This window comes from Leucoraja erinacea, chromosome 3 (genome assembly GCF_028641065.1).
Source record: "Leucoraja erinacea ecotype New England chromosome 3, Leri_hhj_1, whole genome shotgun sequence".
Lineage (NCBI taxonomy): Eukaryota > Metazoa > Chordata > Chondrichthyes > Rajiformes > Rajidae > Leucoraja > Leucoraja erinaceus.
This window is the reverse complement of record NC_073379.1, coordinates 33,944,099-33,971,115: the sequence shown is the minus strand read 5'-3', so window position 1 is coordinate 33,971,115 and position 27,017 is coordinate 33,944,099. Positions and strand designations below refer to the sequence as shown.

General features: G+C 41.5%; 1 protein-coding gene across 1 annotated transcript in view; it reads right to left on the bottom strand.

Moving 5' to 3' along the window:
- LOC129695446 (phospholipid-transporting ATPase ABCA1-like) overlaps positions 1-27,017 on the bottom strand; it is a 142,230-nt gene that overhangs the window by 91,980 nt on the left and 23,233 nt on the right. The window contains exons 2-5 of the mRNA XM_055632404.1: positions 25,106-25,224; positions 16,690-16,783; positions 14,222-14,363; positions 11,951-12,069 (exon numbers count right to left, since the gene is read on the bottom strand). Of these exons, the coding sequence (XP_055488379.1) occupies positions 11,951-12,069; positions 14,222-14,363; positions 16,690-16,783; positions 25,106-25,174 (424 nt within the window). The 5' untranslated portion in view covers positions 25,175-25,224. The remainder of the gene's footprint in view (positions 1-11,950; positions 12,070-14,221; positions 14,364-16,689; positions 16,784-25,105; positions 25,225-27,017) is intronic.

Genomic DNA, 27,017 nt, shown 5'->3' with positions numbered 1-27,017 from the left:
CAAAGGATTGGAACACTTCCAGTGAGATAATCTTATTCAGAAAGGAGAGGAGGCAAGAAGCAGGCAACTATGGGCCAATTAGCCCAACTTCTATTACTAGACTAATGTTAGCACCAAGTGTGGCTAAAATAATAGCAGTAGATTTGGAAGGTGAATCGGAACCAGCAGCACATGTTCGGGATGTGGGATAAATGGCTACTTTTGTAAAGATCACAGACATCATGGCTGACCCAGCAAGGCCTTCTTTTGAAAATCAGAAGGTTCGGCCTTACCACTCTACAGCAGGATCTTGGCTGACCTTTTATCTCAATACCCCTTTCCTGCTTTATCCATATATTCTTGATTCTCTTAACATCATTTGCATGGCAAACCACATAGAACTTAAGAGTTAGATTAACGAGTAATTATGAATATGTCTTGTACCAACACCTTACACAATCGTTGAAATGTGCTTCTCTGACTGGCATGACTTCCTACAGCGATCTCACCAAAATACCGACCTATTAAAATGTGATACTTGATGAGCAAGGGTCTCAGAAAACACAAACACAATCCAATTCACACCTTGATCATTGTCCAAATCGAGAACAGAAAATGTAACAAGTCGGCAGAAGAAATAGTTACAGATGAAAGTCGTCATTACATGGCATTTAATTGACACTTCTTCTCCAATGGAACACATTTGATTCGGAGTAATATTATCAAAAGTGATGCAGCAATTCCTGACCCCCATTGGGTTAATCACAATCCCCAAGAGCAGGCGAAAGAGTTTGCAATCTATTTGAACAGGAGGCAAGAACCAAAAATAGATACGTCATCACAGGAGATTAAAAGTAAGGCAGAAACTGCAGAGTCAGCACTGCAGTCCTGCAGTGAGGTGATAATGATCGAGCCTGCAGATGTTAATACAGGGCGATTTATCAGAAATAATTTAGCTCCTCTTAGCTTTTTCATGTTTACACTATTATTGAATAGACTGAATCATGTGCAGAATGTTTGCAAAAGGACACCATTGAAGTGAGAGTGTAGTTCCAAGGCTCTGTGGATCATACACCATAGACAGGTAGTTTTTAATTTTGTCCCAGCACAGCATAACCAGAGTGCATAGGACAGACAGGAAAAGAAACATACCAGAGTGAAAGCCATGGAGGTGATCTAGAAAGAGAGTAAAGCCCCTGTCCCACTTAGGAGACCTAAACAGCAACCTCTGGTGACCTTGCCCACCACCCAAAAAAAAAAAAACAGGGTCGAGGTGACCTGCAACCTCCTACCACTTCCCACGCATATGTTGAAAACCTTCCTCGACTATGAAGAAAACCAGCTTCGACTAGACCTGCGACTAAAAAATTATCGATTTTTAAAACGGCAACCTATTTTTAGTAGAGGCTGGTTTTAATCATGATGAAAAAATAGCAGCAAACTAGATGAAGCCTCGACCACGCGGAAACCACTTTCGACCATTAGGGCGAGTGACCAAAACCTCCGGTGGCCTCATAGAAACCTTGGGTGGCGGGCAAGGTCACCAGAGGTTGCTGATTAGGTCTCCTAAGTGGGACAGGGGCTTAAGAAGGGATAAATCTGAAGGCAACAACACAAGGTGGGAATCAGGATGAAAGATGGGGCAAAAGTAGAAGCACAAAGATGGAGCCTGAGGAAGTAATCAAAGCAGAGATTGGTAGACAAAGTTCCAGAGTAACTCAGCGGGTCAGGCAGCACCTCTAGAGAACACGGATAGGTGACGTTTCGGGTCGGGACCCTTTTTCAGACCATTCGTGTTCTCCATATACGCTGCCCAACCCGTTAAGTTACTCCAGCACTGTGTGTCCTTTTCTGTAAGACAGCATCTGCAGTTCCTTGTCTCTACAAGCCAAAGATTGTTGTGATTGTTTATGGTATTCAGTAAAGCTACGTAGTAAAATGAAACATCCCCATTGACACTTGGGATTCCCAGGCCAACAGCTGCTTAATGTGTTTTTGGGACTGCACGGAGAACCATGGTTCCTTCAGCAGGTAGCACATGGAACCCCAACATAATGACAGAATGAGCACACCACCTCACAGATCACCCAATCCACCCATCCCATCTGCCAACTCCCAACTCCTCCAAGGTAGAGGCCGCAGATTAGCCTCATCAGTCTCCTGAAAGCTCTGAGTGGAAACAACTGATCCCATGTACTGAGGGGCTGCTAAAGAGACAGAATTCCAGCATTGCAACAAATACCATTTACAATTGTAATTGTTGTAGCACAGCTTGTTGAAGGCTAGTGATTGAATAGGTAAAATGATTGCATAATCTCATGACTGACTGAATTTAAAAAATACATTTAAATGCAAATAGTTAACTAATTGTAGAAGCTGGTATGTATATAACCTAACTGATTGTATTGGTCTTTGTATATAAATAAATGGTCCTGATACATTTGTGGTACCAGGCACCGTGGCTTGAATGCGAGTTACTACCTTCAAAAATAGTTCAATTATAACATATAACATATAACAATTACAGCACGGAAACAGGCCATCTCGACCCTTCTTGTCCGTGCCGAACACGTATTCTCCTCTAGTCCCATACCCCTGCGCTCAGACCATAACCCTCCATTCCTTTCCCGTCCATATAACTATCCAATTTATTTTTAAATGATAAAAACGAACCTGCCTCCACCACCTTCATTGGAAGCTCATTCCACACAGCCACCACTCTGAGTAAAGAAGTTCCCCCTTATGTTACCCCTAAACTTCTGTCCCTTAATTCTCAAGTCATGTCCCCTTGTTTGAATCTTGCCTACTCTCAGTGGGAAAAGCTTATCCACGTCAACTCTGTCTATCCCTCTCATCATTTTAAAGACCTCTATCAAGTTCCCCCTTTAGCCTTCTGCACACCAAAGAATAAAGCCCTAACTTGTTCAACCTTTCTCTGTAACTTAGTTGCTGAAACCCAGGCAACATTCTAGTAAATCTCCTCTGTACTCTATTTATTTTGTTGACATCCTTCCTATAATTAGGCGACTAAAATTGTACACCATACTCCAGAATTGGCCTCACCAATGCCTTGTACAATTTTAACATTACATCCCAACTTCTATACTTAATGCTCTGATTTATAAAGGCCAGCACACCAAAAGCTTTCTTTACCACCCTATCTACATGAGATTCCACTTTCAGGGAACTGTGCACAGTTATTCCCAGATCCCTCTGTTCACCTGCATTCTTCAATTCCCTACCATTTACCATGTACGTCCTATTTTGATTTGTCCTGCCAAGGTGTAGCACCTCACACTTATCAGCATTAAACTCCATCTGCCATCTTTCAGCCCACTCTTCCAACTGGCATAAATCTCTCTGTAGACTTTGAAAATCTACTTCATTATCCACAACCCCACCTATCTTAATATCATCTGCATACTTACTAATCCAATTTACCACACCATCATCCAGATCATTGATGTACATGACAAACAACAGTGGACCCAACACAGATCCCTGTGGCACCCCACTAGTCACTGGCCTCCAACCTGACAAACAACCATCCACCATTATTCTCTGGCATCTCCCATTCAGCCACTGTTGAATCCATCTTGCTACTCCACCATTAATACCCAACAATTGAACCTTCTTAACCAACCTTCCGTGAGGAACCTTGTCAAAGGCCTTACTGAAGTCCATATATACAACATCCACTGCTTTGCCCTCATCAATTTCCAGAGTAACCTCCTCAAAAAATTCAAGAAGATTAGTTAAACATGACCTTCCAGGCACAAATCCATGTTGACTGTTCCTAATCAGACTCTGTTTATCCAGATGCTTATATATATTATCTCTAAGTATCCTTTCCATTAATTTGCCCACCACTGATGTCAAACTAACAGGTCTATAATTGCTAGGTTTACTCTTAGACCCCTTTTTAAACAATGGAACAACATGCGCAGTACGCCAATTCTCCGGCACTATTCCCGTTTCTAATGACATTTGAAATATTTCTGTCATAGCCCCTGCTATTTCTACACTAACTTCCCTCAATGTCCGAGGGAATTGAGAGTTCCATCCCCGTCTGAAGAAGGGTCCTGACATGAAACATCACCTAATAATTTTCTCTAGAGATGCTGCCTGACCCGCTGAGTTACTGCAACACTTTATCTCTATCCCTGCCTATTTGTCGATTCAAGAAGAAATTGAGTGGAACCTGGAAGCATCTCTATTCTACAACACTGGGGTGGATTTTCATCTCAAGTAATCATCAGCATGTAGATGGAAGACAAATACAGAAAACCCTAGGTATACATTGGCAAGCCACATGTCAATGGCATTAATGCTCCACTGGCAGTGTTAACTGTGACCCAGTCCAAGGCACCTAAAACCTCTAAATCAGCACATTGAGGTTCAGTGCCATTCAAGTGTTTTGAACACAGAAAATACTCAGTAGGTTGTACTGAAGAGCTGCTGCCATTTGTACATTACTGTATGTTAAACTGAAGTCACATCTGCTCATGTTGGACGTAAACGAAAAAACAGGGATCCCAAAGTCCAGAGTTGATAGTTATCCCATAATTGACATCATAAAGAACTTCATATGGTCATTGGTGCATTATGGACTTCAGAGATGAAAATTAATTGTCCTATTTCCAAGTTTCCGATCTTCACAGCTATTTCATGGGAGGTCATTAAAAGCACCATATGAGTGCCAGAACCTTTCACTTTCTGCTCACAATGGAGAGAAAGAGATCACAAACAAGTTGGAATACTGGATAAGGTGGAAGTGTGTCCCAAATCTGCCAATCCTCCTCTACCACAATCGACATTCATAATTTTAAATGGGGGGAATTAAAATCCACCCACACTCTTGTTAGTTTTGCAGAATGCAGTGTTATTCTTGGCATGGAAGCAAACTGTGTCCTGGGATGTTTACTGTCCAGTCAGCACAAACTCAAGATAACAGATTACACAACATAGCATTTTGCTGAGGGTTTGTTCCTCAAATCTGGACCGGATGTACTTTGGCCAGAATTCTACTGAGCATACAAACCCCGTACTTTATTTGACTGATAATTACAAAGCAGAAGTAGCTGGATGTGTATACAAAGATCATACCATGCTACGCCTCCTTCTTTATCTCAAATCAGTCAAAGGGTTTAAGGGCAAGGACAGTGGACTGGGATAAACATCCCTTCTAGGAACTAGTTTAATCACATTAGGTTACATTAAATAGGTAACATTTTAGGTATATCGCTTTCAATCTTTTTTTTTCTCTACTTGTTTCTTTCTCTTTTTACTTCTTCTTTTCCATCTCTCTCTCTTTTCGCATACTTCTTTCTTCTTTTGGGCTATCTTACTATTTCACGCAACACTCTGATAATCTCTCTTTTTCTTCCTTCTGTTTTATTATTAAATTAAAAATAAGAAGTTGGATAGGAAATGTAATATGTTAGTAAGTATTAGGTACTGTGGTACCACATTATTGTACTTCTAACATAAATAAATAAATAAATTAGATAAAAGAGCACACAAACCCCGTACTTTATTTGACTGATATTACAAAGCAGAAGTAGCTGGATGTGTACACAAAGATCATACCATGCTATGCCTTCTTTATCTCAAATCAGTCAAAGGGTTTAAGGGCAAGGACAGTGGACTTAGATAAACATCCCTTCTAGAAACTATTATTTTTTAAATCACATTAGGTTATGTGTCACGTCTTTTCAGGAAAAGGATAGCTTTAACTTGCACCACAAGCCAGAAACTGATGGGAGCAAATGGCTTGGCCCTTAATCCTTTCCGAGTTATTCTACACTTGCTTTAATTGCAAGTGGTTTGCACAGTGGCTCAGCAAGCAGAGCTGCGGGCTTAAAGCTACAGTGACCCAGGTTCAATACTGACCTCCAGTGCCATCCGTTTGTAGTTTGCATGTTCTTCCAGTTACCATGAGAGCTTGCCCCAAGTGCTTCAGCCTCCACCCACATCCCAAAAACATGCAGGTTGGAAGGTTAATTGGCCACTGTAAATTGCCCATGGTGCGGGTGATAGGTAACAGTCTGGGGAGCCTTGATGAGAGCATGAGGAAAATAAGCTGCAAGGAATATTATTGGGCAATGGGACTGTTCTGTGAACTGGCACAGATCTGATGGGCTAAAGTGGCTTCCCAAGTTGTTTATGGCATGTGGATACAGGTAAAGTTGAAATATTTCAAGAGTTAAGGTTCACCCTGTTCTATAAAAAATCTCAACATGATGAGCACAGGGAAGGGCAAGGTAGGATAAAGCTAATACTGTGTAGATTGTTTTCTTTGGAGTGTTCTTTGGAGAAGCCAAGAAAGTTATAAAATGACCAGAGCAATGACAATAGCCAAAGACAATAGGTGCAGGAGTAGGCCATTTGGCCTTTCGAGCCAGCACCACCATTCAATGTGATCATGGCTGATCATCCCCAATCAGTACCCCGTTCCTGCCTTCTCCCCATATCCCCCAACTCCACTATTTTTAGGAGCCCTATCTAGCTCTCTCTTGAAAGCATCCAGAGAACCTGCCTCCACCGCCCTCTGAGGCAGAGAATTCCACAGACTCACAACTCTCTGTGAGAAAAAGTGTTTCCTCATCTCCGTTCCAAATGGCTTACTCCTTATTCTTAAACTGTGGCCCCTGGTTCTGGACTCCCCCAACGTCAGGAACATGTTTCCTGCCTCGAGCGTGTCCAAACCCTTAACAATCTTATATGTTTCAATGAGATATCCTCTCATCCTTCTGAACTCCAGAGTGTACAAGCCCAGCTGCTCCATTCTCTCAGCATATGACAGAACCTCCATCCTGGATTTAACCTTGAAAACCTACGCTGCACTCCCTCAATAGTAAGAATGTTCTTCCTCAAATTAGGGGACCAAAACTACACACAATACTCCAGGTGTGGTCACACTAGGGCTCTGTACAACTGCAGAAGGACCTATTTGCTCCAATATTCGATTCCTCTTGTTATGAAGGCCCACATGCCATTTGCTTTCCTCACTGCCTGCTGTATCTGCATGCTTACTTTCATAGACTGATGAACAAGGACCCCCAGATCCTGTGTACTTCCCCTTTTCTCAACGACGCCATTTAGATAGTAATCTGCCTTCCTGTTGTTGCTACCAAAGTGGATAACCTCACAATGTAGAAAGTCTCAGGTTTTTCGCCTCCTTGATGGAAATGTCAAATACTAGACGGCATAGGTTTAAGGCGAGAGGGGCAAGATTTAATACAAAACCAAGGGGCAAATGTTTCCACAGAGGACGGTGGATGTATGGAACATGATGTCAGAGGAACTCAGCGGATGCAGCAGCATCTATGGAGCAAAAGAAATAGGTGACGTTTCGGGCCGAAACCCTTTTTTCAGACGGAAGTTTCTCCAGCATTTTTGTGTACCTTTGATCTTCCAGCATATGCAGTTCCTTCTTGAACATGATGTCAGAGGATGTGGTTGAAGCAGGTACTATATCAACATTCAAAAGCCATTTGGACAGGTACATGGACACAACAAAAAGGTTTAAGGCTAAATACAGGGAGGTGGGATTAACTCAGATGGGGAATCATGGTTGGCATAGACAAGTTGGGCCAAAGGGCTTGGTTCTGTGCTGTGTGACTCCAGTAGTGTCAGGCACAGAAAGAAGCATTTCTAATTACAGATAAACAACTCGACTAATGATGTTGGAAACTGAAAATAATAGCAGGAAAAAGTGGATGTATTCAACAAGTAGAGAAAGAAAATGATTTTATATGTTGATTAAAAATGAGAAAACAAAGAGAGAAAAGATGGAGAGAACAGAAGAGAGGAAGGAGACAAACAGATTTAGGTGGTACTAATATGGTTTGCACCATCCAAGAAAGGTTGATGAATGTTTGCTTAGTCAAAACCAATCTGTCTGCAGGAGTATAAATAGAGGGGAGATGAATGAGGGCGGTAGAGATGGAAAACCATTATTGGAACGATGAGAGATGGTCTGTTAGAAATTGCCAAGATATCTAATCTTCCCTGTTTGAGTCAAAACGGATACAAGGTCATCGTCTGAAACATTAACTCAGGTTTTTCTCTCTTCACAAATGCTGCCTGTCCTGCTGATTATTTACAGTGTTTTCATTATAATGTGACTTTCAGGTCAACATTTCCCCATAGCAAGCAAATTAGTCATTGTAAAGTACAGGCATTGCAATGTTGGAAATTGAGACACAGTAACATCCTATTAACACCAACATGATCATCACCAGATAACGTAATAAGATCTAAACAGATGAGCAGAATTAGGCTATTCAGCCCATCAAGCCTACACCATTAAATCATGGCTGATCTTTATCTCCCTCCTAACCCCATTCTCCTGCATAATCCCCATAACCTTTAACACGCGTACTAATCACAAATCTATCTATCTCTGCAGGGCTCGAAATTAATGGTTGCCCAGGTATCAATGACCACCCAATGTTCCACCGGGCAACCTAAACGGCGAGTCATTTTGCCCGGCTTGGCACTGCAGATGCTGGTTTATACCGAAGATGAACATAAAAAAAACTGGAGTAACTTAGCGGGTCAGGCAGCATCTCTGGAGAAAAGGGACGTGATATTTTGTGTCGGCGACGGCTGAATTGCGGGGCAAAGATACTAGGTGCGTGGTGATGAAGGGTCAGAGCGAATGACAGGCCCCACACAGCAGCAGAAGTAGCCGCGACAGCGGCTCCATCTCCTCCTCTTCCCGCACGCCCCGATAGTGACCGCTGCTTGCAAATCCGCTAACGGCAATAACCACTTTCAAAACAAACCCTCTCGCAGGGAGGGAGGGGGAGGCCTCCTTCCGCCGTCTGAAGCAGCTACACCAAAGATTCTATAGCTATAGGATCTTTGAGATGCACCGCTCGGCCCCACACATTGCTGATGGCTGGAGGAGGAGGAGGAGGGGAGGCGGTGGCAAGGAGATCCCAAGGCAGCGGGGCAATGTTGTCTGAGGAGCGCTTGCCTTCCTTCCTCCCCATCTCCTCTGCCCCTTCCCCTCTCTCTCTCTCTCGTATGGCCCCCTCCACCCGATGCACCTCGCATTGATTCTCCTGCCAACCTCCCAATCATCCTCTACTGATCACCCATTCATCTTATACTGATCCCCTCATTCATCCTATACCCCTCCCCCCCCCATTATCAGCACGCTCCCCCCCCCATTCATCCTGCGTGATTCCCCCCATTCATCCTGTGCCCCCCCCCCCCATTTATCCTGCGCTGTCCCCCCCCTCCACCCATCCTGTACTGATCCCCCCCATTTAAGAAGAATGGGGGGGGAACAGTCTGAAGAAGGATCTCGATCCAAAACATTGCCTATTTCCTTCGCTCTATAGATGCTGCCTCATCCGCTGAGTTTCTCCAGCATTTTTGTCTACCCCATTCATCCTGTACTGTTCCCCCCCATTCAACACCACTGACATGCCCCGTGCTCTCTCCTTATAATTTTACATACTCCAACACACACACATACTAATTCACCTGCCTCAATCCATCCATTCTGCACCAATTGCCCTCATTCCCCTCCTCCCCCACCGCCATCTATCCACCCCACACCGATTCACAACCCCCCCCACCCCCGACCCTATTGTGCTGGAAATGTTTTCAGTGTGAACATTGACTATGTTTTATAATGGAATGCAATCAAATGCAATCCCAATGTTATTATTTGCTTTAGTCCATAAAGATGGATGAATTAAATTGTGAAAACGTGAAACATTAAAACAGCAGTGTTCGATTGTCACTGCTACCATTGACACGTTATTACAGAATTCATTTTAAAGGCAAATCAATGGTCTTAATATGGAGTATCAGTACTCTAGTTGTTTAATGAGCAACATTCACAACTATACATTGGATTTATCCAGGTTTTACTTCTACAGTCGGTCATATACATCATAAATTTGGTCAGGAGATATTTCAGTTGAAATTTTAACGTTAATTCTGAAGTTGGAATGATGAAAACAGCGTTTATCAATATATTTTTTTTGCGTACAAACTGTGTATCTTCATTACTGTTCACAACACATACATCTAATCTGAATGTCCGGTAATGTGGCGTTTTGACACATTTAAACATGTTACCAAAAGAACATTTGCTGCAGCTATGTCCTTTGGCCATCTCTTGTCAGTTAGTGTAATGTTTAACCTGTCAGATGGGTATAGTCGGTTTTAACAGCTATTATCATAAAATGTTATGGATAAATTATGTGGGAAGTGAGAGTGTTTCTGTAACAATAGCAATAACGACCCATGCTATGGCCATGTCATGGTAATGTTTGGTCCTTCACAGAAAACATGCTTGCATCAATCTGTAGTGTGCATGGTTAAGCATATACGTGACCATGGTCCAGGATTTATTGACACGGGTTGATTATACACTGAATAATCCAACCACATTTTTGTTTGGAAGTGGAAAGAACTAATAGAAATTGCATGAATTGCAATGTGTAAAAAGAGTCGGGATACTGTATTATAATTTTCTGCATGTCATTGTGGTATATATCATGTCTTGATTGGTGAATATGTTTAGTTTGTGACTTTATTTGAAGCAAAAATAATATGTGAATGCTTCATTGAGCATAATTCCGTCTGTTAACTACGCACTTCGTACAAGCACATTATCACACGCGTCATGCAAACCGTCTTAAATGACCACCTAAACTGTCATTTGGCAACATAAAAAGCTGCCAAGGTTGCCCGGCTGGCAACAGGGAAAAAAAGTTAAGTGAGAGCCCTGCTTAGCCCTAAATCTATCCACCAAAAGCCTCCACAACCTTCTGTGGCCAAGAATTCCACACATTCACCACCTCCTGATGAAATAAATTCATCCTCATCTCTTTCCTATAAGACTGTCCTTTAATTCTGATTCTCCTATTCTTCTTCAAAATAATGCCTAATGTCCAGTTGAGAAAATACATTGAACCGTGTGTTAGCAATTCCTTTAATAGATGCAATATCTGACAGTGTTATGTTCTCTCAGTGGCACACAAGATAGTTGGGCTGAAACTAGGACATAACTATCTGGAATGGAAGAGTCCTCTGCTTTCCATCCTAACTTATAATAGAGAAGTCAAGTAGGATAGTGCACACAAAAATGAAATGTAGCAATCAAAAGGTTGGGAGAGTCAAACAACAGTTACATAGAAACATAGAAATTAGGTGCAGGAGTAGGCCATTCGGCCCTTCGAGCCTGCACCGCCATTCAATATGATCATGGCTGATCATCCAACTCAGTATCCCGTACCTGCCTTCTCTCCATACCCTCTGATCCTCTTAGCCACAAGGGCCACATCTAACTCCCTCTTAAATATAGCCAATGAACTGGCCTCGACTACCCTCTGTGGCAGAGAGTTCCAGAGATTCACCACTCTCTGTGTGAAAAAAGTTCTTCTCATCTCGGTTTCAAAGGATTTCCCCCTTATCCTTAAGTTGTGACCCCTTGTCCTGGACTTCCCCAACATCGGGAGCAATCTTCCTGTATCTAGCCTGTCCAACCCCTTAGGAATTTTGTAAGTTGGTCAAATCTGGAGGGGAGTTTTCCCCCAACAGCACACAAAACATTTTTGCCTGTGAATATGAAAATACAATGACTTATTGAATAATAGTTCTGCAATCCTCAGGATTTTCCAAGCCTCAAAAATCTGGACACTTTAGAATCCCAAATGTTCATTACTCCACCATTGTCATTTCAGATTCCTGGGTCTAAAGCTTAATCTCTCTACCTCTCTTATATCCTGCTCAGAATACTGCTTAGAACCACTCTCGTAAAGACTTTAGTCACCTGTCCAAATAGCTCTGTGTACATATGATGTTAAACCATCTTTCTGCCCCCTGCATTGTCTTGATTGACTACTGTGTCAGAGGCACCAAACACTGGTTTTAAATCCAGATAAAGACTTAAGGTAACTAGTTAGCCTGGATAAGAACAAGCAATTATTGAACAAAGTACCTGGAGTAGAGTTGCTGAATCTTTTCAGAGCTTCAAATAGCTTGTGGAAGGCTCCCATGTTGCCATCCCTCTGGCTGTACAGTATTATCTTCTTGGCATCGAGAAACAGGCGGGAAATGCTGCAAAGAATGGGAAAAATAATGATTGAATGGCTTCATGCAAAATAGAAAGATCAACTTGGTATTACATACCTTTTCTTGAAAACCGACACAAATATCTTTTTAACAACGGCTGATCACTAAAACACAACTGTCGTCTTGCCTTTTGCATTCCACACATTTTATGCACACTCTTACACAGTCTGATAATCTAAAATTTTAATAACATTACATTTTCAATATGATTTAAGTTTAAAATGATTTTAAAAATTGGCGATTTCTATTGCTTAATATTTTCTGCAGTCAGACACTGCTGTGTACTGATATTCTTTGCGAAATTAATTATGGAAAATTATTTAATTGCCTAAATTCACTCCTAAAGTAACCAACCCCATCTCTATAAACACAAATACAGGTCAGAACACGTACAGATTGAATCCCCTTCCTGTCAAAAGAAGTAATTTCTATCAATAGAGTTCAAATTGAATCATGGATTGCATGGAGCCTCAGCTTTGCAAAGATTATTCATTTGAGAATTGTTCATGCAATATTGTAGATTCCTTGGCTTTAGTTTAAAATATGAATAGCTGGTAGTCTGCCAAATCTCCCACATTTCAACGGGATCTTGAAATGAATGAGAAAAGCCACTTAGTCACCCTAATACAGATTAGTTCTATATACTTTTTTTGCATTACTTTGTTTTTATACTTAAGCTAATTTCTTTAATTTAACATGAACAGATAGATTCTTGTTAAGAAAAAAACAAATGTTGGAAAAAGAAATGATCACTGATTACAGTTATTCATTTCATAAAAAATAATTCCCATCTGTTTCTATTCACCCTCAATTGCTTCCACTAATCTGCTGCCAAAGTTCAAAAATCTCAATGGGACCAAATATTGAAAATGGAGTACAGATGACAGGCAAACATGAATCAATATATTCAAGTTTTGCTCAGGCAACTGAGATAAAGTTCTTCTGTCTATTGGAGCTCTGGTCCGTGTTGGTCATGTGACCAAATGCAGACGGCTTCAGATTCCCATAACGAGTGTTGGAATGCTCGGAAAACTAGAGTTTAAGCCCTACCACAGTTGGCAAAACAGTGGTGCAGCGGAAAGAGCTGCTGCCTCACAATGCCAGAGACCTGGGATTGATCCTGACCTTAGGTGTTGTATACATGTTTTCACATTCTCCCTGTGACCATATGGGTTTCCTCCCAATCCAAATATATGTGGGTTTGTAGATTAATTGGCCTCTGTAAATTGCTCCTAGTGTGTAGATGTGGATGAGAAAGTGGGATAACCTACAACTCGTGTGAATGGGTGATTAATGGTCGATGTGGACTCGCTGGGCTGATGGGCCTATTTCTCTAATAACGCTGTTTCCCTAAACTCTATATTACGTAGAGGACTTTATTTTATGGGGAACTGGGGATAATCCACCTCAGGATCCCATATTTTTGACACCACTAATTTATCTGAACTAATCTGGAGCAAAATAAAAACTACTGGAAGAAATCAGCAGGTCAGGCACCATTGTGGAAGGAAATAGACAGACATTTCAATTCCACAACCTTCAAGAGTTTTGTAGAACGGTCTCAGCCTTGAAATGTCATTTGTCCATTTTTCTCTACAGATGCTGCCTGACCCAACGGGTTTTCCCACCTATTTGTCTTTAATCACATAAAGATGAATTGGTACGAATGATGTGAACAAGAATCATGTACATCTTGATGTGGTCTACATTACCAAGTAAGATTTCAAATTATCAACTTTAGCGTGCATATCACCCAGATGAATGAGTCTTTGGTAAAAAACTATATTTTTAATGCAGCAATCTTAAAGCTTGAGAAAAACAAAGTGCTGGAATAACGCAGTGGGTCAGGCAGCATCTGTGGAGGGTATGGATAGGCAACATTTTGGGTCAGGACTGAACGAGGGTCCTGACCTAAAATGTTGCCTGTCCATTCTCCCTACAGACGCTACCTGACTGTTTGAGTTACTCCGGTACTTCAGGTTTTGCTCACGATTCCAGCATCTGCAATTCCTTGTGTCTCCATCATAATGAAATGGTTTTTAATTAAACAGAAAAGCTGCCAAAGATCTTTGAGACATTTAATATGCAGAATTATCAACTTGCAAACTATGTATTAGTGTCTCGAAAGTTGACTCACATTGATTTGTCAAAGTTTCCAATAACTCCAGGAGATTCACCGGGCGTTGGATAGCGAAAGCAGGGGTTGTTTGCATTACAGATGATGCCTTGTATCCATGGCAGAGTCCCGGCAGAAGGCATTGCCTTATTTGGGAAGTGGCCTAAGCAAAAAAAAAAGAATAGAAAATTATTGCAGTTGAGTTTGTCTTGGCCCGTTTTTGTTTTTACATCCAGATCCATTTATTTTGGTTATTAAGGGGATGGTATTCCTTTGCCATGCATATTATGCTGTCCAGTCAGTGCACAGATCAGTGACTCATTATATGGAAAGGCATTTACACCAGAGATTTCTATTACTGGGGATTTTCCTCACTTCACAAGGAATTAGATAGTGATGCTCCCCAGAAATGGGTGATGTATCTATATCATATAACTGCTTGCTCCAGTTATAGATAGAATGCATTCATTCATTCCTGTTGTACCAATTGGTGGAAGGTGTGATCAGTGGTAAATGCTGGATAGCGATGCTGTTTCTATATTAATCATTCGTATAATGTTGCGTGGGGCACAATTTCAAAACTTGTGCATGACACAGATGTGGTAAACAATGAGGAGAATTGCAGTTAACAGCAAGATACCACAACACCTCATCCTCCAACTGGGCACACTGCAGTCTTTCAAACTCAACATCAAATTCACCAGCCTTTTGTAACTCGTTCTCTCTTTCAGAACCAGCCTTTCCTTCCCATTGTCAATCTGTGATTTAGGTTCAGGTGTTCTCCCTTACTTTTTATAGCCTAACCAGCTGGCCATGTGCCATTGCCCTATTAGTGACATAGACTATATATAAAGAAGGATAATAACACTCTATCTGCCTTATTAACCCATGTAATAGTCTCACTCTTGCAGATGTTCCCTTTGTCATATCTATTCATCCTACTACTTGCTTGCAATTTTAAATAACTTTTTCATCTCACTTTCTCCGTTTTGGAACTTAGTCCTGAAATAGGGGCGGGGGGGGGAGGCAGGGACAGGCAGAGAGAGGCGCAGAGAGAGAGACACACACAGAGACAACTAGTGTCCTGAGCCTAATTATGGCTGCTGCACTTTAAGAAAGATGTAAAAGTTCTGTAGTGGGGAAATAAAAGATTTACTGGAATAATTGCAGGAATTAAGCATTTGTGTTCTGGGGTTAGACTGGAGAGACTGGGATGTTCTCATTGGAACCAAGAAGGTTGAGAGGAGGTTTGAACAAGGTGCACAACGTGATAAGTCTAGATTGATTCACATATGTGATATTCCCAATAATTATGGTTTGAGGACAATGGGGTATGGTCTTTAAGTGATGAGGACACGATGCAGGATGGATGCAAGGAACCAGCATATTCTTGAAGGATCAAAGTATCCCTTTCCATGACATGTTGATTTTATAATTCTTGATAATATTCCTTTCAGTAATTACATCGATTTCTATTCCACACCTTTGAAGAAGTGAAAACATCATCCATCTACTATCACTACAAGATACATCACATTCAACACTGTTAAAATCTATCTTCCCAATTCATTCCTTTTGCACCTTTCTTGAAATTTCTACAGACTCATGAAAACTTAGAATAACAAAATGATGCAACACACTAAATGGTCATATACAAGGAAGCCTCTGGTTGGAGTACATGTTCTAAACAGTGTACTATTTGGAAGGGTCAAAGCTGGTTTATTCTCAATTATATTTGGGAATGAGGACAGACATTCCCTTTAGACACAATCCTTTTTGATTAATAACAGCCAACTCAGCAGGTTGACTATTAACATAGCTCCATACTAAATTGCTTTGGTGAAATTGATTAAAGTAGGTTAAATATGAAAGGTTAGCACAGCATTTAGAAGCCACTCCTCCCAGCCCTTTTCCAATAGTCATAAATATCAGCTATCTGTAATTGCTTATCTAATTGCTTACCCTTTTTGTACAGCGTGTCACGCAGAAGGCAAAGTGCTGAGAGCAATGTACAAGGTCAGTATTGTACTGTCCGACTGCACAAAATACGGGCAATACCAACCTGTAAATCACTACGCTACAATTAGACTGTCTGTGATCAGTGTATGACTGTCATTCCTGTAGTAAACACCAAAAACTAAAGTATTTCTTAATGTATTATTTCACTCTTCAGTAGATGTGGATGTTGTTGGCCTGGATGACCTGCGGCCCAGTCTTGTTAACCAACAAGACATATCAGAGGACTGTTAAAAGCAATGATGTTGGTGTGTCTGGAGCCATATAGAGCTTAACCAGATTCTAGCTATCACTGAAGACAGAACTAGCACAGTTTGACTTCAGAATTGTCCAGAAATGTCCCAATTTGCATGTGATATGACATGAAAGCAATCAAACATTTAATCAAAAGTTTAGAACAAAAATTGAATGAGTGCCCATCATAGGAAGGTTGTGGCTGGAAATACCCGGCCACTGAGATAATTAGCACTTACATTCATGTTGTTCATGAGGAGGAAAGGAGAGTCGTACGGAGATCAATATGAAGAACAGAAAAAGTGGCCACGCTATCTCAATCATCAGCTGAAACTGAAAACAATACAAAAAAAAACATTAATATAGTGAGATGCATGCTTTCTGGAAGAATTCACACAAGGAGTTGGTGGCACTTATCATTTAAGATCGCTAACTGGATAACTCTCTTCATCACCACCACCAACCAGCCCACCAACCTGGCAGCCATTTTGCTCAGGTTTGCCTCCTCTTGAAGAGAAGGTGAGATGACAGGTCACAAAATGCCCACGCTAGCATAGACACTGAATATCTGCAAACAATTGACAAAGATACTCATCGTGATTGAGCCCACCTTTCCTTTTACAAACTAAACAACTTTAACAGAGACCATTGCATAATATCCCTGGCGGATTGTCATTCCAACAATTTAGCCTGCGAACATGCAGATCATTCTGGGGCTCACTGAAAAATACAAACCGAGTGTCTCAGTACTTTTCTTGGCTTTTATGAATAATGCCCCATTTAATACCCAAAAATGTATAAGTAGGCTTCACTGGCCCCTTGCAAATACTCTTTCCTTAACCTAGCCGGTGAAATACCATTACAAAAATATCCAATGTCCTCCTTCCTGCTGAAAGCAGACTGCCATTTCATTGTGTTTAAAAGAGAGTCACTATTAATTCCAAACTGTGCCATAACGAACATTAAATTCAGCACATAAATCAATATTCGGTATATAAACAGTAGGCATATAAATAGACATTAGCTAACCTACTGAGGAATAGTTTGCTGAACTCCAATAGACTCTAGATAGACAAAATGGTGGAGTAACTCAGCAGGATGGGCAGCATCTCTGGAGAGAAGGAATTTGTGATGTTTCGGGTCGAGACCCTTCTTCAGACTAGTCAGAAGAAAGGAAAGTGAGATATGGAAGGTTTGAAAGAACGTACAATACACAAAAAGCACAGATCAAAGCAGATGATGATCAGGGAGAGGGAATTACTTGGTTAGAGAAACAATATTCATACAATAGAGTACTTCTGAGTGAATCTTCACGTGGTCCCTGGAAAAGGCTTTAGTAAGTAAATGTTTTGAAATCTGTTGCTTCTTACATAGTAAAATAAAAACTATAAAACTAAACAAGGGATAAGTAGAATATAGTGCACATCAAAGATACAGTGAGGGCAGATCACCTCTTTAATGCAGGAGTAATACAGGGTTTACACTGCTCAACCTTCCGACTCAACATCATGTTGAGAATAAAATTGACAAAAATTAAATCCAATGATCATGAATAGAACACAATGAAAATAAGCTACAACACGTATAGTTCTATATAATGGCTGTACCAATTCTTATGCATCCGTCGAAGTGAAGAACATTTCTCCCCCCTACTACAATCAAACTGAAGGCTCCCCACCTATTCATGCCTTCTAGGAAGCTGTCTGACCCCCTGTTTTTCCTTGTAAACTAGCATTTGCAGTTCCTTGTGTCTCCACTTAATTGTTTTTCTGATATATTCTTTATAGGTTCTAAGACTATAAAGATGAACTGAAGAATGCTGCGTGTAGCATGACCTTTGCCCAAGTTCCGTCACATATACAGGAGCAAAGTTATAGCTAATCTTATGGATGTGTTTCAGGATTGATTCATCTCTTAATATGGAAAAAAAAAGTCAGATTACTTCAAAGTGAAAATTATAAATTTTAATGTGGCCTTTGATATCACTTCCCAGCCAAAAAAACCCCACAAAATGTATCGACCAGATATATGCCTGATCTTCAATAAAAACATATTTTCTCAATTTTACAAGAGGAACAACATATCCATATACGGTTTATTATTCAATAAATAATTATTTAGACTAATTTTCAGTCTATAACATGTCCAGATTACAGCACAAATTCTCAATTATGATGTTAATAAACACAAGGTGGTTTCAGGCACTTCTTTTCAGGTTCTGGACACTGACACGCAATGACCAAATAATTGTTTGTTATAATCTTCCTTTAATCCTTCCATTTATTTGCTTCAATGTCCACTGGTTGTTAACCTCATTGCTAAGGGAACTGTGCCTTTACTCTGTACTCTGTCTAGTCCCGATTTTATAAACTTTTAAATACATTCTCAGCCTTTTTGCGAGAAAGAAAACATTGGTGCTTTAGCCAATCGCTCCTCATAACTAAACTTGTCCAGATCTCTCCTCATGACTAAACATGTCCAGATTTGGCAACATCCTTGTGGATCTAATCTGAGGTTTTTTTCTGTACATTTTGCAAAGATTATGCCTATTACAGCAACATGACCTCAAAAGTTTTCCAACCTAGCCACTGTGACGTTATTCATAAATTAAAAAACTGAGAAGCTTGAATCAGTGGTGCTAGTGGTCAGGCATTGAAATGGCACTAAATTCATGAAATCTGAGCTAAGAGAAGAAGGTTAAACAAAAAATTAACAGAGGCATTCAAAATCATAAAGGAGTTTCATATTGTACTCCTTTACGATGGAACCCACTGACTCCCATGACTATCTGGACTACGCTTCTTCCCACCCTATTTCCTGTAAGGACTCAATCCCCTACTCCCAATTCCTCCGTCTACACAGCATCTGCACCCAGGATGAGGATCAGAGATGTCCTCATTCTTTAGGGAACAAGGGTTCCCCTCTTCAACTATAGATGAGGCTCTCACCAGGGTCTCCTCTATATCCCGTAACTATGCTCTCACTCCCCATCCCCCAGCCCCCCCCCCCATTCGTAACAAGGACAGAGTCCCCCTTGTCCTCACCATCCACCCTACCAGCCGTCACATACAACAGATAATCCTCCGACATTTTCGCCACCTCCAACGGGGTCCCACCACTGGCAACATCTTCCCATCTCATCCCTTTTCGGCTTTCCGCAGAGACCGTTCCCTCCGTAACTCCCTGGTCAATTAGTCCTTTCCCACCCAAACCACTCTGGTACTTTCCCTTGCAACCGCAGGAAATACCACACTTGTCGCTTTACCTCCCCCCCCCTCAATTCCATTCAAGGACCCAAGCAGTCTTTCCAGGTGAGGCAAAGGTTCATCTGCACCTCCTCCAATCTCATCTATACATCCGCTGTTCCAGGTGTCAACTGCTCTACATCGGTGAGACCAAGCGCAGGCTTGGCGATCGCTTCACCCAACACCTCCTCTCAGTTCACAATAACCAACCAGATCTCCCGGTGACTCAGCACTTCAACTCCTCCTCCCATTCCGAATCCGACCTTTCTGTCCTGGGCCTCCTCCATGGCCAGAGTGAGTCCCATCACAAATTGCAGGAGCAGCACCTCATATTTCGGATGCGTAGTTCACATCCCAGCGGTATGAACATTGATTTCTCCAATTTCAGGTAGTCCTTGCTTTCTCCCTCCTTCCCCACCCCAGCTCTCCCACAGCCTACTGACTCCGCCTCTTCCTTTCTTTTTACCTGCCCCCCCCCCCCCCCCCCCCCCCACCACATCAGTCTGAAGAAGGGTCTTGACCCGAAATGTTGTCTATTCCTTCGCTCCATAGATGCTGCCTCACCCGCTGAGTTTCTCCAGCATTTTTGTCTGCCATCATATTGTAACTGTTCAGTCTGAAACCAGATGATTCTGAATCAACATAATTTTAAAAAGAATTAGAACAGAAATGTTTTTATTTCATGAGCTGAAACGGTCTGGACGGCTGAAAGGGTAATTCAAATATATTACTTAGTAATAAGAGCCAGCACAAGCACAATGGCTGAAAGGACTCATTTTCTACTGATTTAATAACTTGAAGAAAATGGATGTTGTTATCTACAACATGGAAGTGGGTTGCCCACCACTATACAGTTCACACTCACTGACTGGCTGAACTATCAAGAGTCTTCCCCTTCCTTTCAGGCAGTAGCTGACCCTTTTATGGGACATATGCCAGAGTGTATAATTTAAGGATGTGCTCAGCGAACACAGGAAATTGTACAATTCCATAGGCAGCAAACAGGAAAACTAACAGATAAACACAATCTCCTTATTTTTAGCATCTCAGGAGCTTTGCAATCAGAGCTTTGCATTCTGATTAGTCTCTGAATCTTCAAATATGTTTTATCTACTTTATGTGTAAATGAAAGGGAAAATTTATGGCAAGTTCAGTGAGTAATTCCGATACAGAACCCGGTGAAATAGCTTCCAGCCTAAAACCTCGCACCCTGGTTCACCAGTGCATGCAGTTGTCTGGAATGTCACCAACCCACTGAATCTGCACAATGACATAGAAACATAGAAAATAGGTGCAGGAGTAGGCCATTCGGCCCTTCGAGCCTGCACGGCCATTCAATATGACCATGGCTGATCATCCAACTCGGTATCCTGACCCTGCCTTCTCTCCATACCCCCTGATCCCTTTAGCCACAAGGGCCACATCTAATTCCCTCTTAAATATAGCCAATGAACTGGTCTCAACTACCTTCTGTGGCAGAGAATTCCAGAGATTCACCACTCTCTGTGTGAAAAAAATGTTTTCCTCATCTCGGTCCAAAAAGATTTCCCCCTTCTCCTTAAACTGTGACCCCTTGTTCTGGACTTCCCCAACATCGGGAACAATCTTCCTGCATCTAGCCTGTCCAACCCCTTAAGAATTTTGTAAGTTTCTATAAGGTCCCCCCCTCAATCTTCTAAATTCTAGGGAGTACAAGCCGAGTCTATCCAGTCTTTCTTCATATGAAAGTCCTGACATCCCAAGAATCAGTCAGGTGAACCTTCTCTGTACTCCTTCTATGGCAAGAATGTCTTTCCTCAGATTAGGAGACCAAAACTGTATGCAATACTCCAGGTGTGGTCTCACCAAGACCCTGTACAACTGCAGTAGAACCTCCTTGCTCCTATACTCATATCATTTTGCTCTGAATGCTAACATAGAATATTACAGCATGGGAATAGGCCCTTTGGGCTACAATCTATATGCTGAACATGATGCCCAGTCTACACTAATCTCCTCAACTTGCTCATGATCCATATCCTCCTTTCGCTGTACATCTATGTGCATATTAAAAAGCCTCTAACCTCTCCTTGCAGTTAATGCCCTTTAATCTAGGCAGCATTATGGTGAACCATTTCTACACTGTTTCCAAAGCCCCCGCATCCTACTGATAATGAGCTGACCAAAACTGCACAGAATATTCTAAATGCTGCCTAACCAAAGTCCTAGAAAACTGCAATAAGACTTCCTGACTCTTATCGGCCTGTCCCACTTAGACGATTAGGCAACTACAGGTGACTAGTTTGTCGCCACATGTTCGCCAGTGATCGCCAGGTGTAGTCTCCATAGATCCCATGCATTTTAATCTTCTGGACCTGCCTTCCATAGGGGACTTCACCTTGATGCTCGTCAAGAGCCCCAACTCCACCTAGTTCCTGACCTTCATCTGTCCAAGCAGAAAGACATTGTTATTCCCACACTGATCTCACAAACCTCCATCTGTTCTTTCTTGGTGATATAGACACAAAATTCTCCTCATGAACTCCATGCATCAATTCCTTCCTTTTTCCTTGTTACTCCCTGGTTACTCTTGTGTTTTAATAGAAAGCCTTGGAATTTTGACTAGCCAGCGCCATTTCATGGCCCCTTTGGCACTTCTAATTGCCCACTTAAGTTATTTTCTGCTTGCTTCATATTCCTCAAAAGGCATGAATGATTTCATCTCTCTATATCTGCATATTCTGCAAGAAAATACAGCAAGTATACCATATAATTACCTCTGTTTATTTTATTTTGCAAAAACATATACAATTTAGAGTACATAAGAGGCTATCCTCAGAATAAAAGGCAACCATGGAAAATGTTGTCAGCAAATCTGGATTCTTTAAATAGAAATTAGTTGTTTACACTGAACAAAGAGAACATCTGTAAGCTCAATGTTCATGGATGGATTCGAAATCTGGGATGTTGTTTTTGCCCTTTTAGCATCATTGACCCATGTCTGAATCCAATGAAGGTATATAGATGGGTCTTTATTGTAACTAGCAGAGTTCAAGCATTCTGAGTTTGGGCAACTTTAGTACAGTTGCCAGCAGGCAGTAACATACTATCCATAGGTCAAGTATAATGTGAGTGGTTGAAGGCTTCAATAGAGTGGGATTTTAGGTCTGCAACATGAGGCTCAAGCACAATTAGGTTCCTCAAATGTTCGGAGACGGCTCCAATGCATTCATATTTCCCCAGTGTTGTCGCCTCTAGAAGTGAGCAATGACAGAGGTGGTAACTCTGTAGCTGACATATCACAGTAACATTTCCCCATCCCAAGGTCCAACTTGGAAAAAATTACAAGACTATTGCCTCTGGAATTATTTGCCATCTCAATTATTCTTTGTTCTTACCTGTTTGGGTCTGTAATCACAGACTGCAGACAATGATAACTTTGGAGAACCATTTGAGATTGTGTGATTGTTGTTAATCATATCATGGCCAATTTTAATAATAAGAACCATGTATTCTGCAAATTTATTTAAGCTATTGAATTTCAGTTCCCAAGCTATAATGGCATTTGGTTTATTATGGACAAAAAACTGGCTCATATTTTAAAAAAAAACCATAACTCATGATATGCAGCATCACTGCCTTGTATCACAAAATAGAAAGTTTAGTGTCTGAGCTGCATAACTGATCATACACCTCAAAATCCAGACAGGTTGAAAATAAGAGTAAAACTCAAAAAAAGGAACATTTAGTCCTCTCCTTTATGTGGAGTCCCACAGGTTAAACCCACTCTCAAACCAAGACAACACATCTCTGTCTACCTGCTGAGACTGAAATATGGGCCAAGCAAAAGGAACAGCAATTTCAGTTCAGTTTGGTTTATTGTCACGTGTACTGAGGTACAGTGAAAAGCTTTTGTTTTGTGCTAACCAGTCACCAAAAAGACAATACTTGATTACAATCGATCAATTTACAGTGTATAGATACATGATAAGGGAATAATGTTAGTTCAAGGTAAAGCCAGCAAATTCCGAACAAGGATAGTTCGTGGGTCACCAAAGATGTAGATAGTAGTTCAAAACTGCTCTCTGGTTGAGGTAGACCAATTCAGTTGCCTGCTGGGAAGAAACTGTCCCTGAATCTGGTGGCGAGAGTTTTCACACTTCTATTCTTTTTACCTGAGGGCAGAGGGGATAAGAGGGAGTGGCCAGGGTGCGACTCGCCTTTGGTTATGCTGCTGGCCTTGCCGAGGCAGCACAAAGTATAAATGGAAGGGCGATTAGATTGTGGATGTTGTCCAGACCATCACACAATTCGCTGCCCATGAGTTCCCAACTATATTATTATAGCTGTCCTTTCATCCCAATCCCCCCTCCTACAATCCTCTTAGCAATCCTTAGGTTAACATTCCCCTCTCACCACATAAAGCCTCTCGTTCAATAGCCATGTATGGTTTGATTCTGTGCATACATTGAGGAGGTCAATGGCTTGTCATTACTTTGAGTAAATCAAACAAAAAATATATCTAGTTGATCACACATTACAATAAAGCTCAGCAAAATATGAAGACTCCTGTTTGCATTACCAAACTCCAATACCTTTTTTTTCAGGATTTAAACACAATTTGAAGTATTTGTTATCCAAGACAAAGGTTTACAGCAGTGATTTATTTCAATTACATTTATATGTTTTCTTCCCTTCTGCAACCAAAATAAATTGCACAGTGACACTTACACCAATAACATCATATCTTTAACATGGTTAAAACATCTGAAAAGGTTTTACCAACCAAAAAGCTCCAGAGCAGATTACCAAAGACTTTGTCAAAGAGGGAGGTATAAAAAACACAATTGGAGAGGGTAAAAGTAAAAGATGAGGGTGGTGGAGGGAAACAATCACACAGATATCCACTTATTTCCACTTTTTATATCACCAAATTAGGGCTGGGTTTTTAATTTGGTTTGAAACCTTTTCCAAAAGATCACTGAGGATATATTGTAATACACAACAGATCAGAACTGTGAGACAGGATGGGTGGACCAGGGATTATTGCTCATTGTTTACATTTCATTTCACATCAAGGACATTTTCAAAATCTCCTTCAAACATTGTAACATTGTTATGGAAATGTCTGGCCTATGGCCACTCAAAATAGGGGAAGAAATTAATGGAATGGTATGGAACACCTCAAGTCTCTACATTGAGAACACGTGAAGGTCAAGTGTAAATAGCAGTAAATAGCAGAATAGCCCCCCCCCCCCCCCCCCCCCAATATCTCCCACTGAAGGGCCATCAACACACCAGCAGCTCAGAGGCTACCTCAAAGAATAGTGCAGGAAATAGTGCAGTTGATCAGTTTAGAGAATTACTGCATTGTTTAATATTAATTCCAGTAACTTCACATTATTGAGATCATAAGTATAGACTGACTTACTGTCTGTCTTCGTCTATATGTGAAATTCTTCCACAGTAATAGACCCAACTGGGTCCAGAAGCCAGCCATGTCTTCCAACCAGCTGCACCAGGTGTAGAAGAGAGTTTGCCGCTCATTCACTGCAAGAACAAAAGAACATCATGTAATACCTATGGGCAAATACCTCTCAACGCTGGCAAGCTCAACAACATTTCTCCAACATCAATTGTAACTAAAGAATCATAAGCACCCATATATTAAGCAATATCAGCAAAGATTGTAATCCGTTATCGGTTGTCATCCAAAGAGCCAATGATAACCATTGTAAAGTCTTCCCTCCAGTGTATTTTGTTACAAGTATAAGATGCTGTTGCCCATAGATTTGTGTTAATTGCCAAATTAAACCATGTTACCATTGTAATTGTCCTTCTTGGAATATCAAATGGTCCTTTGTGAATTCATCATTGATTAGGGTTGATAATTTCTACAGATTTCCACCCTTTAGAAAAGTAGAAAATTAGACATAATACACCGTTCACTTTCTCAAGATTTTATTCTGGAGTTCTTTCAAAAAGTATTCTAAAATAGTTTGTAGTCAACAAATTATTATTTTTGAGAATTTATATTTTGCAGCCAAACTGGTGTAGCAGAAATGAAGCAAGCCTGTATGTTAGAAATAGTCTGTCTTCTGGGCAGTAAGTAAAGTGATGTTTCTGGAGGATATTGCATGTGTTGAGAGGGGCGAACAAGGTCTATGTCCAGTATTAAAACAATTAAACATCTAGAATAACAGAATATTATAGAGGCAGGGAGCCAAGCCATCTAAATTTACCCACCCAACAATGTATCAATAATACTTCTGCTAGTCAGAAGACTCGATGGAGAATAACAACATCATATATTCATTGGACCCGTAACATTTTAAATTCTCCCAAGTATTATCAAATGGAGATTGGCACCACGAGGTATTAAAGGAGGTGATTAAAAGATGGAGCAATGTTGATTTTATTATCCCCTTAAGGGCCTGTCCCACGACCATGCGACTCCATGCGGCAAGCGTGACCTAAAGGGCTGGTCCCACCAGCATGCGCCTGCATGCGGCAAGCGTGACCCAACGTGGTCGCTTGAGCCGCACGGCCTCGTGGGGCTGGTCCCACTTCGATCGCCGGAGCCGTGTGGAGTTGCGCGGAGCTGATCCCGACATCGCGCGGGGCTCCGAAAAACTGAATACTGTCCAAAAATTCCGCGCGGCAATGGCCTGCCGGCCCGCAGCCACCTCGACGCCATACGTCACGCGCAAACTTCCAGCGGACTTCACTCGAACTTCATGTCACTCACTCGACCTCCGCGCGGCCCCCGCTTCTGGTTTGGTCGTGCTTGCCGCATGCAAGCGCATGCTGGTGGGACCGGCCCTTTACGCCGTGCTTGCCGCATGGAGTCGAATGCTCGTGGGACAGGCCATTTAAGCTGTTCATGACCATAAGCTGAGCATATCAGGTCTAGTTGCTCAAATTCAATATGAAATACAGAAAAGGTTAGGTGGATAATTGGAGTTCAGAAAACATTTCTCTGTTCATTCACTCTTGTGGTGCGGTGGCGCCCAACGGCAGCGGCTCGACTGCAGTCCGTTTTTGTCTTTTTTTTAAATTTGTGTCTCGTTAAATGTATGTTTTGAGTCTAGTTTTTATTATTTTCTTCGCTGTGTATATGTGGAGGGTGGGGGTTAGGCTGTTTAATCTCTTCCCTGTATGGGGACCCGACTTTTTTCCTGTCGGGTCTCCGATGTCATTGGGACCAACATCGTGGAGCCGGCGGCGGCCTCCGGCCGGAACCAGCATGAGGATTCCAGTCACGGAGCCTGCGGATTTGCCATCGCGGAGCTGGCCGTCTTCAGAACGGGAAGAGCTGTGGTGGCGCGTGGCTGTGACACAAC